We start from the raw sequence: 18,046 nt of genomic DNA, 5'->3' as shown, positions 1-18,046 counted from the left end.
AAAGTTTAAAATTAGGTTTTTAAAAACCTGGCCAGAGAGGACAAGTTTCTATTTAAAGCTGATTCAGGAATGGTAATTAGCCTATTATTTTTCTTAGTCTTAGTAGTAAAATTTTATTTTGAATACAAATTTGTAGATTTAAAAAAGAGCTACAAACCCCTCAAAAATAACAGCTTGGGAAAACTGACAGGCACTCTTTTCTTGAAAATTTTCAAGAAAATAATGGCTTTTCAAGAAAGATTTCTTGGAATTTTTTCCAACCTTGTTTTCAAAATACATTTTACTATTAAGACTAAGGAAAATAAGATAAAATTCTAGTTTGGCTACTTTTTGCTATCTTGGAAAGGGGCTAAGCTATGAAAAATGAAACTTCCTGTAATGGATCCAGGGCCAAAAAATACTCTTGAAGGTATTGCCAAGCGTCTATGTTAACCCTCTTGTGATTTCTAAGTCTATAAATTTTTATAGAACAACATTTTATCTTAATTTTCAGTTATCAGTTTCTTTTTCTCTGGTTTTAGCTATGAAAATGTAGTTTGTGTTATTAAGGTAGAATTTTGAGCCATATCAATGTTGTTTTTTTTTACTTAGGGAATGTTTTGCAGATATTTGAAACATCATAAGTTGGGATTGTTCAAAGTTGTGAGACTGAAAACACTTTTGTTGTATTTCATGTAAGCAGAAGATCTATTTTGCAAGGTTTGACTTTTGTATTACAAATATTTTAAAGGTCATCAAAGGTCAAAGCCCTTTAGAGGGAGAAGGGGAAAACGTAGGTACTACAAAATACCTTCTCAGGACATACTTTAGTCTGTATATTTATCCTTGAAAGTTTCATATTCCTAACCAAACCCCTTTCTAAGATAGCAAAAAGTAGCTACTGTGTTGGAAACTACAAATTTGCCCAATTATTTTTGTAAAGAGCCTCAAATAGTGAATCAAACAGTACCACTGTTTTATTGTTAAAACATTTCTTTCAGAAAAGCCACTAATCTAGGATGTTATCTTAGGCTTGCTTAGTCTTTTTCCATTTTTTTTTTTATATAAAATCCATCCAGGGATCTAATATCCTTGCTTGATGAATTCAGCATCCTATTCTTTGGCTTAAACCAGTTTTGATAGAATGGTTTTTATTCTCAAGTTCAAAATCTTCAGCTTTGAAGTGTCAGAACCAGTCCCTGCATTTTGTATCCAACATTGCATTATCATCATAATTCTCATCAATAATTCCGTGTGCTTAGCTGCAGATTTCTTTTTAAAAAAATATTGCAATAAAATCCTCTGTAAATTCAACTTCTGGTGCAAAACTGGATTTTTTTTTAGAATAAACACAAACAAGTCTGTTAGCACTATAGTGAAAAGTTATGCAGTGAAATCAAAGGCTGCATACAGTAATTGCTTGGTGATGGATCATCATTTTAGATTCCATGTATATAGTCACTGGTGTCAACTAGGGGGGTGGGGGGGGTGGATTTGCCTTTCCTAGATTTTGAAAGTTACTTTTTTTTAATCTTTCTTGAAAAATACGCTTTTCTGGTATTTTCATTGAATAAAAAAAATTTGTCCTCCCTAGATTTTGAAAATACATTTTGCCCTTCCCCTCTCCTATTTTTTTTAATTGATGCCACTGCAATTTGTACTGCTACTGCCATTTTTTTTAAAGAGACAACAAGAATTTTGGAGCCTAGGGCTATTTCTAGAAATTAAAGGAAATAGCTTGGGCATAATAACAACAGTATTATATTTGAAAAGAACATTGAATAGAATTTTTCTTCTTTTTTTTGCTATATAATTTCTTTGTTACAAGGTACATTTGCCTGTGTGTGTTTGGGGGGGGGAGGGGTGGAGAAGGGTGTGCAATTAAACTGAAAGCTAACACAAACACTAATTAAGCAGTGTTTTTTTTTCTGATACAAATGAAGCAAGAATTTCGTTATTATTATTGCTAGTTTAAAAGGGGAGTTTCAGTACTTAATTTTTAGACTTCCTCTCTCCTTGTGAAATTGTGCTTGGTTAAACCATTGATATTTGAGCATCAGTTTCTTTATTGTTAAAGTGTTCTCCTTGGCTCAAAACATGCCAAAGAAAAGAAATAAGACTAAGATTTGTATACCCTCAAAGGTATATACTATACATCCATTAATTCCCTAAACTAACCATCTTGAAGAAAAGTTTTATCCTTGTTTGTGTGGATTCCTTTACAAAAAATAATCTTCCAGAGGTTATACACTGGGCTTTTCATTATGCAGTGACAATGAAGACATGAATTGCAAAGCAAATGAGTTCAGAGTCACAAATTCTTGTAGCCTAGACTAGCAACAAACAATGTACAGATCCTTTGTCTTTTAGATAGTCAAGAAATTTGGGTAAGAATTGCATGAAGGACCTTTTGCTATCTTGGAAAATGGTTGGATAAGGAAAATGAATTCAGAGCCTAAATTATGCCTCAGAAAGATGTTTTCAAGCTCCTATCTCTATTCCTTTCCTATATCTTAGGCTGGGAAAATTTCACAGAAGACTGGTCTGTTTATCCTAACTTTGGAAAAAAAACATGTTAATTTTGATTTGAGCCTGCTGTTCTTTGACTCTAAGTTTTGAAAACACAATTCGAATAAATTTAAGTAGGATTATAAGCCATATTTAGCTTTAAAAAAAATAAAGATAAATTTTTCCAAATTGTCTAGAACCTTATAAGTCAGGATTTAGCATAGCTACAAGGCGTTACAAACTTTCTTTAGGCCTTAGGTTTGCTGTAGATTTATTTGTAAAAATTTAACTTTTATAGCCCTAGGTTTGTCCAATTGTATTGAAGGTCAATTCCTTTTAGAGTGGGAAGCATTGGATGTAGATGCTTCAGAAAATATTCTAAGGGCATAGTTTAGTGTCTGGAAAGATTTTTGAAATGTTCATTATTGCACTTTTAGTAGGTTTCTTAGTACTGGCACACCATTTTTGGAGCAGGAGCTACTAAAAGAGTAGTGAGTTTTGAATAAAAGAGTAAGGAGGATTGATAACCCTTCATTGTTAAAATTTTGTCTTTGTATATGTAGTAGGTATTAAAATATCTGAAGAAATAGGTAATAAATGATTTACCACCAGCCATGAAAACACTATTGGGCATAGATAGATACTAACAGTTCACATTTGATTAGGGATCAGATGATCCTTTTAGGAGAAGGACTTGTAATTAGTGATGGGATGAAGCCAAACCTTATTCTCTTGTTTTAACTTAATGTCTTGATTATGATATGATTCACAATTTTAATGTAATTCCAAGACTACTATTTTTTATACCTTGTTGCAAGATTTTAAGTAACTACATTACCCAATCAAGTTGGTATTAGACAAGATTCAGGCTTAAGAACCAATAACAAGAAATATGCTCAAAAGTTTATTGCATGTCAGAAAGTTCATTTTCATTACTGGTATAGCTAGGAAGGCTGCAAACAAAGGACTGTGACCAGAGTCATTCCTATTGGGACGGGGGTGCTGCAGATAGGGAATTAGGCTACTCACTTTGATCCAGTTTTTCACTTTTATTTCGCCTTTTTGCTTATATTGAGTCAGGAGGGGATGCTGTAATTAATTTCGCCCTGGGCACCACTAACTCTAGAAACAACTCTGAATGTAATCCCTCTTTATTGCTCTATTGCGTGGTGTTCATTTTTTCCAGTAAACTTACTCCTCCTGGTCATGTCCACGATTTGTTTTTTTGTTTCCTCTTTTTTTTCATTCAACTGATTCTAAGTATAATTTATGTTGATTTCCAGTCTAAACTGCCCTTGGTATTTTAAAATTTGATTCATAGTTTTTGCTGTTGCAATTACCAGTTCAAAACATTCATTCTATTGTAAGGTCATTTATTTAGCTTAAATAAGAATAATTTGTTTACTTTTCCTTTTCAGTTTGTTAAAGATTTCTTGTTAAAAACGTGAGCAGAACTATGTATGTCCTGAATGCAAGCACATAATTCATTAGTCATATCCTTTTCATTACAAATAAAGAAAGAGGTTCCACAAAAGAAGTTTTTCAAAGAAAAGCAAACAGTAATATCAAAATAATGGTCAGTAGAAATTGAGTCAAATTAAGTTTTAAGTCTAAAATTGTCATAAATCACCATTAATAAATAAATGACCCACTGCCCTCCAAACAAAAAAAACCTAAGAAATTCCAATAAATAACTGAATCAAACTCAAAACAGGCAGAGACTAAGAGGATTTGGCTTAATGTCCCTGTGCCTTCTAAGGACCAGAACATAAACTGCACTTTACTGAAAACAGTCCTTATTTTGAGATATGTGTATTTATTTATTATAATATTGAAAAAAAAAAAATCACGGTTTTAACCAAGGTTTCAAAAAAAAAATAAAAAAAAATGAATATGTATTGACAGTGTAATAGATATATATTGATATTCATACCTGAAATTGTTAAAAATTTTGGATCTATGAAAGTTGAAATGGAAAAGACATTTAAAATGGATTTAAATATCACAGGCATTGTTATTGCACTGTCGTATGATATTTATTTGTTTAACGAATTGCTCTACTTGTTACTTCAGACCAATCTCGGGAGAGGTGATGTCTTCCTACTTGCTTTTTATCTGCAAATATTTAGAAAATAATACTTATTGTAGAAAATTTACTGTTTAGATTACTGCATGGAAAAAAAGTATTTTTTTTCATCAAATCATTCTTAATATTCTTTGCTATCCTTTGCATTGATTAAATAAAAAAAAAGAAATTTTTTTTCAGCTGAAAGTAAGGAGCAGCATTAAAACTTATAGCAAACAGAAATTATTATGTATATGAAGGGGATTACCCCCTCCTTAATACCTTGCTCTTTATGCTAAAGTTTGACTTTTTGTTCCAATTATTTAAGAATGACTCCTGAAACACAATAGCTGTTTAATTAGAATAATAAGCTCTTTTAGAAGTTTTAAAAACAAATTTAGTGTAAAGAGTAAGGTATTGAGGAGGGGGCAACCCCCCTCAAATATGCAATAATTCCTGTTTGTTTTAAGTTTTATCGTTGCTTCTTTCTCAGTTGAAAAAAACTTGTTTTTTATTTAATTTCTGATAACTTTTTAAGCTAGGAAATCCAGCTCTTCCTCCATAGAAAATTCCTTTCCCAAAAAAAAATTCCCCCCACATAACCCTCCCCCTCCTTGAAAAATGTCTGTATATTTCCCAATAACCAATACTGTACTTAAAAATGGGCAAAGTTCATAGCTCTCAGCCCTTCCCACAGGTACTGTGAGGGGTCAAGTCATCCTCAAAGACCTAGTTATTAGATCTTTCAACTATGCTGAACAAAATGCCTATCCCGAAATTTTGATCAGGTGACTTTTGGGAAAAGGGGTGTGGGAGGGGAGCTATCTGCTCTCAAGTATTTTTGGGTCACTTAAAAAGGCCACTAAAACTTTTGATTTCCAATCAAATGAGCCCTCTTCCGATCTCTTAGGATCACTCGTCTTGATACGATCACCCTTTGGGAAATCAAACAAAAGAAGAAATAAAGACAAATCTGTGATCTTTCTTCTACCAAAAAATGCAAAATTCCACATTCTTGTATATAGGAGCTTGAAACCTCTATAAAAGGGTTTTTCGATATGCTGAATCTGATGGTGTGATTTCCATTAAGACCACTTGATGTTTTGGGGGTGTTCCCCCCTTTTTTCAAAAGTTGGGTCAATTTCCTCAGGCTTGTTACTTTTGATGGGTAACATCAAAGGTGATGAAATTTATATGTACTTTGAATAAGCACTAAAATTCAATTCTTTTGATGTATCCATTGTTATCAAGACTCTGTTTCTTGTAATTTTGGTTACTACTGAGCTGCATTGCTTCTTACTTACAGTTTGTTACCATGAACTGTTTGAAAGAAATAATTGTTTTCACTTGCCTATACCTCTATGCTTTAGTAGAAATTATTCAACTATTAAGTTTTGATTGTTTTATAATTTTGTGTATATTATAATTTCGTGATTTTGTATTTATTTTCAGTTTGTAAAAGTTGTCTTGTTAAGCACCTTGAAGAAAAGAATACATGTCCAGAATGTGAGCAAGTAATTCATCAGTCACATCCTCTTCAATATATAAGTTTTGACAGAACTATGCAGGACATTGTCTATAAGCTTGTCCCAAGCCTTCAAGATAGTAAGTATGATCTTTCAATCCAAGAGAAGGCTTTATAATATGACAGTAAGATCTGAATATATACTAGCTGCATTATAGTAGATATATTAAGGACTAATTTTAAACCAGGGACATTTATTAATAAATGGTTTTATTGTTTTGACTGGCATTGATTGGTTGATGGTATTCATGGTTTTTCTCCTTACTTTCAGTTAAAAAAAGCTTGTTTTTTTTTATTTAATATTGAAAAGAAACAACTTCTAGGAAGCCATTAATGTCCTATCTTCCTATAAAGCATGTGCCCCAGTACATAAAATGAATTAAAAAAAACTGGATATTATAAAAAAAATAACAAAAAGGGTCAGGCACCATGTACCCCCATAGTGTTTTTTTTCCCCACTCCATCCTCTGATTTTAAATAATATCATCTTGGGGGGGGGGGGGGGAGGGATCTTGAATGATAAATGTACTTTTGGTACTTTCACTTAGAGTTGAAAAAAAAAAAATCAACTATCTCCCTGATTTTAAAGGAATACATTTTGATTCCTCTCCCCCCTGAAATTTTCTGAATTCACCCTGCAGGGGCTAACAGCTAAAAAAATTACACGAATAAAACTGAATGGCATTATTTCAAAATCAGACTGTATACATTTCAGGGTAGCCATCTTTACCTCACTTAATTTAATAACAGCAAAACGAATCAATTTTTTAAGGGTAGTCAGGTGTTCAAACATTCCAGGGTGGTCATCTTTGCTTCATTTATTTTAACAAGAACAAAAGGAAACTTATATCTCAGGGTAGTCATGTGGTCAGACATTTTAGGGCGGCCTTTTCTTTACATCAACTTCATTTAATTTGATAAGAACAAAAGGAATCAATTTACTCAGGGTAGTCAAGTGCTTAGACATTTCAGAGTGACATTTTTACTTCATTTAATTTAATAAGAACAAAAGAATTCAACTTATTTCAGGGTAGTCAGGTGGTCAGACATTTTAAAGAGGCTACCTTTACATTATTTAATTTAATAAGAACAAAAGTAATGATTTTTAGTATGGTCAGGTGGGCGGGGATGTCAAACATTTCAGGCTGGCTATCTTTATTTCTACTAGTTTGATCAAAAATCAGACCAGCATTAAAAGAGCGTTAGGTATTTCTTCATTATGGAGATTTTAGCATGAATCAGAGTTATCATGACAATATTCATTAGTTCTTTACTATTATGTAAAGAAGTAAATAATGAAATGAAATGAAGTAAATATTCTTTACTTCATTTTGCAGACATTTCAGAGGGGTCATCTTTGCTTCATTGGTTTAAGTTATCAGACCCCTTAAGTCCTCAGTTTTATAGATTATGAGCAAACGTTTGATTCTCTTAATAGAAAAGCTTTAGCGAAGATCGTATCCTTGTATGGTATACCAGGTAAATACATGAAAGTAATTGGTGGTACGTACGAGAATAACATTGCTGCATATAAGGTACGAAATGAGGTTAGTAGATGGTTTTGAATGAAATCAGGAGTTAAGCAGCGTTGTGTTCTATTCCCACTTAAATGGTTCATTTTGAAGGATTTTGTTCTAAGCAGCAGAGCAAAGGCAATTGGAGAACATGGAATCGAATTAGGAGGTAAAATTTTTCTAGACTTAGATTATGATGATGATTTGTGCATCCTAAATGAAAATGTTAGTGAAATAAATAAATTTTCTGTAGGTTTTGAGAGTTCATGGTGCAAGAAAATATCTGAAAAATATTTTTAAGAAGAAAAGGTCTCTGAGACCGGGAATAAATGAAGGTAAAGAGATGACGCTTTTTAACAAGATGATCAATGACTGACCGTATTTCAAACAATAGGCTCTAAGAAAAATGTGGTTCAATAAAACTTCCTAGGGCTATAATGAGAGAAAGGTTGAGATGGGAAGGTCACCTTCTGTGGATGGAGGATGACATATTGCCAAATATCATCCTTGCCGGCCAGCTATCTAGGCTCAAACGGAAAGCAGATCGTCCCCGAATGGGGTGGGAGGATATTGTAACAAAATATTCAAGGGATCTAATTAAAACCTATTTGGGGGGGGGGTGTTAAGAGTGGGGCTTTGAATAGAATAGGATGGAGGAAGAGCGTGCATAGCTGTGTTAGCCTTAGGCGGCTTTGTGTTGCAGTGATTTGTTAGTAGTAGTACTAGCATATTTACAAATGTTGGACGTTTTAAGTATAATTGAAAATAGCTTCTGGGACTATTCGCTAAATAGCCTTTGCTGTTGTTTCAAGTGCTGAATAGTTTATGCATAACTAGCCCAATTAAACTCGAGCAAATGGCTAAAAAATTTGCTTTTGTTTATTTTTCTAAGATTTTTGAACTTCTAAATATTACCATAGATTAGGGAAATGGGGCAGAGTTTATTTTCTAAAAAAAATAATTCGCCCCTTATACTGGTTAGCTGAAGAGCTACAAACCTCAAAATGAACTTCGAATGTCGTAAAAACTTTTACCCGCTCTGTGGTATTACTTCTGCTTTGCAATAACAGTGCCCACTAGCGACCATTGGTACAGATCGAAAACTATACAAAACTATCGAAATTCACCAAATGTTCCTCATATGTTGTCAACTTTCATAGAACCATGTCTTTGTTTTCACTAACCAATAGTAATGTTATGAAGAATGTGTTATTTGTACCATTTTCAAGGACTTTAAAAAAGCAAATTACAAAAGCATAGCATTCAAAACCAAATTGTTGCATTCGTGACATCAAATTAATTATGTGATTCATTTAGTGCTCAATATTTCTTAATTACTGTTCCCACAACAGAAGTCTGGAGCTTTACAATCTCCCATGAAGATGCTATTCACTTTCAATCCTTTTATATTACCTCTTCCCTTCCCTTCCTTTTGATGACATACTGTCTTTAGTTTGGTATCAGGTGAATTATCAAAAAATTCAACCGATGCTAAGTGCTTTTCACAAGCACACAACGCAAAAATGTTTTTGGGTGAAGGAATTTTCCCAAACAGCAAAAACCACAGGTGAGGTGTTTAAAACTTAAACAGAATTACGAGAATTGAAAGAAACCTGAGATTTCGGGAAATCAGGCCTTATGCCCGAATTCACCACCTTGTTGCGAGCCCTCTATCAATAAGAAATTAGATCATGCAAGATTTTAGAGTAATTTCACATGGATGGGGAAACGATTAGGGAAAACTATCAGGGATCAACGTGAAACTGTTCACACTCATAGGAAAGTGCTCGAACGCACCACACGTCATGAAGGAAAGCAAAAACTTCAAATGAATACAGCATGAATGATTCACTCAGAAGCTTTAGCCTTGACAGCATTCTCAGTAGTTTTAGCTAGTTCCAGTTTATTAGAATCTGAGGATATAGTTAATCTAAAAAGAAATAAAAGAAGATGACATGTCCGTTTATCATTTTTCTTTCATCATTTCCCATTTCAGGAAATTTCCTGCCATGTTTGTTGTTTTTTCTTTATGTTTTTATGTCATCATAAAAACATAAAAACACAAAAAAGGGTCAGGCACCCTGTACCCTCATAGTGTTTTTTTTTCCCAAACACTATGTGGGTACATGGTGCCTGACCCTTTTTTGTCATTTTTTTTTATAATATCCAGTTTTTTTAAAATTCATTTTATGTACTGGGGCACATGCTTTATAGGAAGATAAAACATTAATAGCTTCCTAGAAGTCGTTTCTTTTTAATATTAAATAAAAAAAACAAGCTTTTTTTAACTGAAAGTAAGGAGCAACATTAAAACTTAAAACGAACAGAAATTATTCCCTATATGAAAGGGGCTGTCCCCTCCTCAACGTCTCGCTCTTTACGCTAAAGTTTGACTGTTTCTCACAACTCTATTTTTTGCTTATATAAGATCTGCGCCGTCCTTATATAAGATCTGTGAACAGTCATTGTGTAAAGTGTGTGCTGCCGTAAAGTTACAAGGGTCTAAGGTTTGGATTCCACCATGGGTCCTGAAGTCTAGCTTGTCACGTACAATGGCGTCATCCCTATTACCACAGCTAAATTTAAATTTTCTCTCTTTTTTTAGTTTAATTTTTTTCTTCTTAATTTTAATATGAAAGATAGAGACTTCTTTAGGATATCCCATTTGGAACTCAAAACCATGCATCGACATTTTAAATTGTGATTTTTGAATGCCCATTTCTCTGATAAAGTAAAAAAAGGAAATATTTATGATTTCGTGAAAGAAAAGAAAAATTCTAAATTACAAGAGAAGGATTTTGAATAAAATGGAGCAAAGGTTGAACACATTTTCGTATCCCAAACACTTTTTTTTTCCAAACACTATGTGGGTACATGGTGCCTGACCCTTTTTTGTCATTTTTTTTTATAATATCCAGTTTTTTTTTTAATTCATTTTATGTACTGGGGCACATGCTTTATAGGAAGATAAAACATTAATAGCTTCCTAGAAGTCGTTTCTTTTTAATATTAAATAAAAAAAAACAAGCTTTTTTAAACTGAAAGTAAGGAGCAACATTAAAACTTAAAACGAACAGAAATTATTCACTATATGAAATGGGCTGTCCCCTCCTCAACGTCTCGCTCTTTACGCTAAAGTTTGACTGTTTCTCACAACTCCATTTTTTAAAACAACGATCTGTTTGGTACTACGGCAGTTTTTGTCACTATGAATTTTTTAGCCACGAAATGGTTCTGATTACGAAAATCGTTGGAAGACTAATAATGAACAAGATGACGATAGACAAGTTTTGAAAGTTTTAAACTCTTTAAACTTTTTAACTTTTTAAAACTCTTATTTCGAAGCTCGGCAGTTTTTTCCAAAAAGCAGATATCATTCTAGTGACTCGAATGGTTTTCTGACTAGGAATAGTATGCTCACTTTCAAAATCTATATGACAAAGAATTGGATACCTTCTTAGCTTCTTCTCTGACATTTTTTTTAACGTGTCTGCCTTTGCTGTCGTCACAAATGCCTGTGTTGACGGTGAATCTGCGGGTCTATTTCTTGCTAGTCATGATCCAAGAGGTGGTTCTGATTCACTTTAAAATACTTTTTAGAGTTGGCAAACACGAATGGCTTTAACGCGAATATTATTCGTACACTTAGGAATATGTATATTTTCAGGTCTTCATTCGTTTGAAACTTAAACTAGATGAAACTATTCCCCCGATGTCTGCAGAAAACTCATACCCGTCTTAACGGGTGCCCGCCAAGGGGAAGCTTCCTCGCGTCATCTCTTTAATAACTATGTCCGGGAGGCTCAAGACCAATGTCCTACTTTTGGTACTGCTACTACTACTACTAACAACTGACCGCAGCAAAAAGCCACCTGAGGTTAACACAGCTAAGCACGCTCCTCCTCAATCCCAATCTATTCATAGCCTTCCTTTTTATACCCTCCCAGGAAGTTTCGATTTACTTAAAATCTTTCTTTATGACGTCCTCCCACCCCAGATGAGGACAATCTGCTTTCCGTTTAGCCCTAGACGGTTGGCCGACAAGGACAATCTTCGGCAATCTGTAATCCTTCATCATTCACGTGCCATAGCCACCTCTACCTTTTTTTCCATTATAGCCCTAGAAAGCGGGATTGAACAATATTTTTCGTACAGCCTACCGTTTGAAACATGGTTAGTCATCCGGGTACCCGGAACAATCCGTAGGCAATTTCTCTCGAAAACATCGAGAAAATCTTCATCCGCTTTTCGGAGCGTCCATGCTTCAGAGCCATATTTGACCACTGTCATCACTGTAGCTTTTAATATTCTAATCTTGGTTTGCAGACTTATCTTCCTATTCTTCCAATTTTTTTTTAACTGTGAAAAAACACCCTGAGCCTTGGCTTTTCTACTTTTAACATATTCACTGCTTCCACCATCTTTTCTAATAATACTACCAAGGTAAGTGAAGCTGCCAACCTGATCAATGTTTTACCCAACGTGACCTTTTCATCTTCACTTATTCCTAGCCTTAGTGACTTAGTCTTCTTATCATTAATTTTCAAACCTATTCTAGCACTCTGAACTAGCAAAACCTCTAAAAGTTCATTTGTTTTGCTCACACTTTCATCTAGGATGCTTGAATTATCAACATAATCCAAGTCCAGGAGAGTTTTTCCTTCACATTTGATTCCGTGGTCTCCCATTACCTTTTCTGTGCTCCTTAAGACAAAGTCCATCCAAATAATCCATATAAAGGGGGATAGAACATAACCCTGCTTAACTCCTGATTTAATACAAAACTTTCTTTGGTACTGGCATCTACTAATCTTTCTCTAGTATCATGTGTAACGTGGATGAATCTTGAATCCCAGTCATGTGTTACAGAGGACCAGGGAAATTTTTACTATCCTCCAAACAAATAACTTTTGGCTACTTAATGGTGATCTTAATCTGATAGTCCTTTTCAGCTAGAAGAGTTCACTACTCTGTCAGTAGCACTTGGAAGCTCAACGGTTAAACCTATGATTCCACAATACATCGCCCCCCCCCATTGGACCCTGTTTGTTTCAGACAAGGCGTCTTCTAATCGAGCATCTTTACAGTTGAATTTCTACTCTTATGCCTCCATTGTCACTTGCAAATTCTGGTTTGGTCGTCGGTTACTATTTAGCCTTTAGAATGCAGTTGCCCTCTGTCATATTCTATATATTGTGCCAATCTGGAAACTTTTTACAAAATCAAACCCGTCCATCCACAATCCTTTCACTCTTTTCCGCTTCAAAGTATTCACTATCGATGGTTTACCATCGTGGTAAGAAATTAACCAATAGCTCAAAAATGCAAAATTGCAGACAAAGAACTAGCTGTCTCATTGGTTATTCAAACACCCAATCAAAAAGTAGTTGGTCAAGAACTAGGCTCACTTCTAGTGCATTTGTCTTTTTTTTTTTATTTGGAGTGCATTTCATTTGGTTGTTCTGATTGTATGATTTGTCTCGTTTGTCGTTTATGTGTCTTCTTTTTCATCTTGTTTAGTGGCCGGTGTTTCAGCAAATAAGTAAAGAAACATTGGTTTGATATTACCCCCTGATAAAAAGCAAAAAAAAAGAAATAGAAAAAGTTGGAAAATTTTATGTTTGGATTTGATAATATATCTTGTTAATGCCATAATATGTGCGCTGTCGTTACGTAAGATCTACGCCGTCCTTATATAAGATCTGTGAACAGTCATTGTGTAAAGTGTGTGCTGCCGTAAAGTTACAAGGGTCTAAGGTTTGGATTCCACCATGGGTCCTGAAGTCTAGCTTGTCACGTACAATGGCGTCATCCCTATTACCACAGCTAAATTTAAATTTTCTCTCTTTTTTTAGTTTAATTTTTTTCTTCTTAATTTTAATATGAAAGATAGAGACTTCTTTAGGATATCCTATTTGGAACTCAAAACCATGCATCGACATTTTAAATTGTGATTTTTGAATGCCCATTTCTCTGATAAAGTAAAAAAGGAAATATTTATGATTTCGTGAAAGAAAAGAAAAAATTCTAAATTACAAGAGAAGGATTTTGAATAAAATGGAGCAAAGGTTGAACACATTTTCGTATCTAAGGTATACCTTAGCACTCTTTATTTAACAATTTGTAGGCACAGATTTTGAGCGAGTTCTGTACAAAAAAAATCCCCTGCCTTCTAGCGTCTCGTGTGAAACCAAGGTAGTATTAAGTCGGTTTTATTCCACGAAAATATTGCGATAATCTCAATTGCTATTATTACAGACGAACTAAAAGCTGAAAGAGAGTTTTACCGATCTCGGGGTCTACCCTGTCCGAAAGACCTACCAACACAAAATCAAGACGCAGAAACCAAAGAAGATGCTGATAAAAATACTAGCTCAGATTACCATCGTTTTGATGAACAGGTCGGTACTTTCATCAGGTTTGGAGGAAAAGTTGTTCATTTTCAAGTAGAAAAACGCCGTTTCATTTCTAAAATAATAAAAGAAGGAGGAATAGTCATTGCACCTGCAAACATGGGGAGGGAGACAGATTCTCTTTTTGAATTGTTCCAAAGGACCTTCGCAAATAACAACTAAATGACCAAAAACGAACCTTTTTTCCAGTTTTAGACGGCCCTCACTCCACCCCGTCATGCAAAAAGTGCCGTAGCAATGCTACTAGACGGTTTTCAAATTTCGTTTTCAAACACAAGTTGTGCTGCTAAAATGTCGGCAACTTTTGGAATTCTGTCGAATTCTGCTACTGGCAGCTTTTGGACTTTTTTCACACTGACTCCACCATATATATATATATATATATATATATATATATATATATATATATATATATATATATATATATATATATATATATATATATATATATATATATATATATATATATATATATATATATATATATATATATATATATATATATATATATATATATATATATATATATATATATATATATATATATATATATATATATATATATATATATATATATATATATATATATATATATATATATATATATATATATATATATATATATATATATATATATATGTATTCTTTTTTGACTTTCGGGGGCGGGGGGGTTTACTAATTTTTGACTCAGTTTTCGACTAATTTTACTGATTTTTACCTAGGTTTTACTAATTTTCGACTTATTTTCGACTCGGTCCAAAATTTCGGGGGGGGGGGGGTTCAAACCGGGTAACAGTATTTGCATTGTTACAATAATGCAAAATCTGAAAAAGAAAAGCCAAAAGTATTCAGCTTTAAAAGATATTAACCAGTAGAACAAATTTGTAACAATATAAATGCTTAAATATTATTCAGTAGGCATATTCACATTTGTGGCCACTTAAACGATCTAAAAAGGTCACAACTTTAAGGAAAATTTTGTATTATTCCCATGGTGGTTGCATCAAACCAATGGTGACCCTATGGCATGAAGAAGAGGCTTACATTGTCTGCAGTTGCAAGATAAGTGACAATGAGAATCAATATATAAAAACCTGTAGCGTAGTCATGCCGGGGTTCGGCCTCGAAATTGGCTACATAGATTTTTTTCTTCTTAAAACTGGCAAATTGACATTTCTGACCACAAGACCGATCTAAATAGGTCACAACTTTAAGAAAAAGTTCGTATTTTTCACACGGTGGCTGTATCGAGCCTGTAGTGACGTCAGGACATCAAGAAAAGGTTCAAATTGTATGCGGTTAGGAGACAAGTGACAGCGAGAATCCATATATAGAAACCTGCCGCGTGCGAAATGCCGGGGCCCGGTACTCCCGGTACTATATATATATTAAACAAAAAAACAAGTTTTTTTTTAACTGAAAGTAAGGAGCAACGATAAAGCTTAAAACGAACATAGATTGTTCCGTATATGAAAGGGGCTGTCCCCTCCTCAACACCTCGCCCTTTACACTAAAGTTTGACTCTTTTTCTCAAGTCTACTTTTTAAAACAATAAAAACTTTAGCGTAAAAAGCGAGGCGTTGAGAAGAAGACAGCCCCTTTCGTATACGAAATAATTTATATTCGTTTTGAGTTTTAGTGTTGCACTTTACTTTCAGTTAAAAAAAACGCGGTTTTTTAAAATTAATTTATGAACAATTTTCAACTAATGAAGGTTCGAATTTGGCTCACCGTACATGAAAAATTAATTCTAAATTTGCATAAGATTAGATAAGATAACCTGTATTTGAAGCCAAAATATGGCCATGTACACAAACAACATACAAGATTAAAGATTAGAACACTCGTCACAATAATAAAGAAGAAATAAAACTACTCTCTTCTTTTTACAAAAAAAAAAAAAAAAAACTGATCAATATATCTTCCCACTAGACAAATAAACTGTGGCAACGTACTCTTCAAGGCGTCCGGAAGCAACAATCCATCATTCCCAAATAAATTTTTCCTTACCTCCAAAAGACCTTGACAACGACTAAGACAATGCTCCAAATTTTCCTCCTCTTCTTCGCAAGAAGAGGACATGCCGCATGCCGCAAAGCAAACCCGATGCCCGGGACACTCTTCCTCCTTTCAAAAACCTTCAAACCTTCATATTAATTTTGACGGATTTATTCCGTATATGAAGGATTTCACCCTCCTCAATACCTTGCTCTTTATGCTAAAGCTGTTAGCACTTTTAAAAAAGCTTCCTATCAGAGGCAACGCTATAGCGTTGCCTATAGTAGAAGCCATACGGCTCCAATGTTTTATTATTATTAACCAAAAAAAACTTTTTGGACAAAATAAGTTTTTCAAAAAAAAAAGGAAAGAACTCCATTAAACCAAAAATGAACAAAAACAGAATCAAATAATCTACCCAGCATTCAACTACCACAAATCAGTATCAATAAATAAATGAAACTCAAAACAAACAGAAATTAAAATAAGTCAAACTCAAAACGAGTAGAAATTAATCTGAGTAGGGCTCTAAACACTATGCTTTCTAAAAACCAGAATAAAATTTGTGTTTTACTGAAAAACATTCAAACGAATTTACCGAAAAAAATGTGTATTGTCAGTTTAAAATACATATGCTGAAATTTATTCCTTAAAATCTTAATTAATTTTTGATCTCTTAAAGTTATAAGTGAAAACATTTAAAATTTTTTTTCAGTAAAGTACAAATAATATTCTGGCTTTTAGAAGGCATAGGGTTTAGAAACTTACTCAGATTAATTTCTGCTCGTTTTGAGTTTGACTGAAAACTATATGCGTCTTGAACAGTCTTGGAAAGTATAAACAACATCAAATTGAATATTTGATGTATAATGATATTAATTGTTGAAAGATCCATCAGTTCAAGAATTTATTTCACTGTAATTTTATTTTTATTTTCAATGCTGTAAGAACTGGAAAGAAAATATTTGTAATATAATTCGTTTTCAGTTAAGCGCCACTGACGCAGTAGGCTTTTGGTTTTTATTTACAGTTAAGGAAGGGGGCAATATCCTAACTCTTGTTTGTAGTGAAACTAAATTCGTCTTCAACTACTTTAGAAAGAGCTAATATACTAAACTGAATATTTGATATATAATGATAATAATTGCTGAAAGCTCATCATTTCAAAATTTTACTATAATTTTAATGTTTATTTTTAATATTAAGTACAAAAGAAAATATTTGTAATAAAATTGGATTTCAGTTAAGCGCCAATGACACAGTAGGTTTTAGACTTTTACAGTAAGAGAAGGAGGCGATACCCAGACTCTTTTTTGGAGTGATTTTTGTTCGTTTCAAGCTTGATTTGCATATTCAATTTAAGTTCTACTCCTTTTAAGATTTATTTATTCATTTATAGTAGTGTCTGTTGTGTGTTTCTTTGCAATGATTGTTTGTTTAATTTCTGTTCCTTTTAAGTTTCATTTATACTTCAATAGCAAAATATTTTTTTTCGTTTTAAGCTTGATTTTCATATTCAATCTATGCATCTTGCTTTAAGATCTATTTATTCATTTATATTATTACTTGTTGTATATATTTTGCTATGATTGTTTATTTAATTTCTGGTCGTTTTGAATTTTAATTTTAAAAGGTATTTGTATCTGCTGAGCTCAAGTATAAAATGGCCTTTACTTTTCTTTGAAAAACTTATTTTTTGGTCTTTTTTAGTCTTTTTTAATTAATTCTAATCAAACGGCCCCCGTGTCTCAGTAGACGCTTTTAAAAAATTGGGACAAACAGTCAAACCTTAGCGTAAAGAGTAAGATATTGAGGAGGGGGCAACCCTTCACATATGGAATAATTTCTTTTCGTTTTTCAAAATGCCGGTAAATCTGACTCACCTTCTATGAAATATACCCCTTCCCCTCATGGAATACTCCTCTGTGGAAATTTTATCCAAAAAGCGCGCCCCCCCCCCCCGTCAAAGTCCCTCCAGACAGTTCCATCCTTGCTGATAATCCCCCTCCTGTAAAATTGCTTGCGGACGATTCAGCCTAAAAAT

The 18,046-nt window shown here is 33.4% G+C and overlaps 1 protein-coding gene across 1 annotated transcript in view; it reads left to right on the top strand.

Moving 5' to 3' along the window:
- The window catches only part of l(3)73Ah (polycomb group ring finger 3-like lethal (3) 73Ah), a 34,126-nt gene that overhangs the window by 6,642 nt on the left and 9,438 nt on the right, over positions 1–18,046 (top strand). Inside the window, exons 2-3 of the mRNA XM_089087653.1 lie at positions 6,005–6,157; positions 13,850–13,992. Coding sequence (XP_088943779.1) covers positions 6,005–6,157; positions 13,850–13,992 — 296 coding nt within the window. The remainder of the gene's footprint in view (positions 1–6,004; positions 6,158–13,849; positions 13,993–18,046) is intronic.

This window comes from Artemia sp. Qi Xiang Cuo, chromosome 4 (genome assembly GCF_049724085.1).
Source record: "Artemia sp. Qi Xiang Cuo chromosome 4, ASM4972408v1, whole genome shotgun sequence".
NCBI classification, from domain to species: Eukaryota; Metazoa; Arthropoda; class Branchiopoda; order Anostraca; family Artemiidae; genus Artemia; species Artemia sp. Qi Xiang Cuo.
This window is presented reverse-complemented; position numbering and strand designations above follow the sequence as displayed.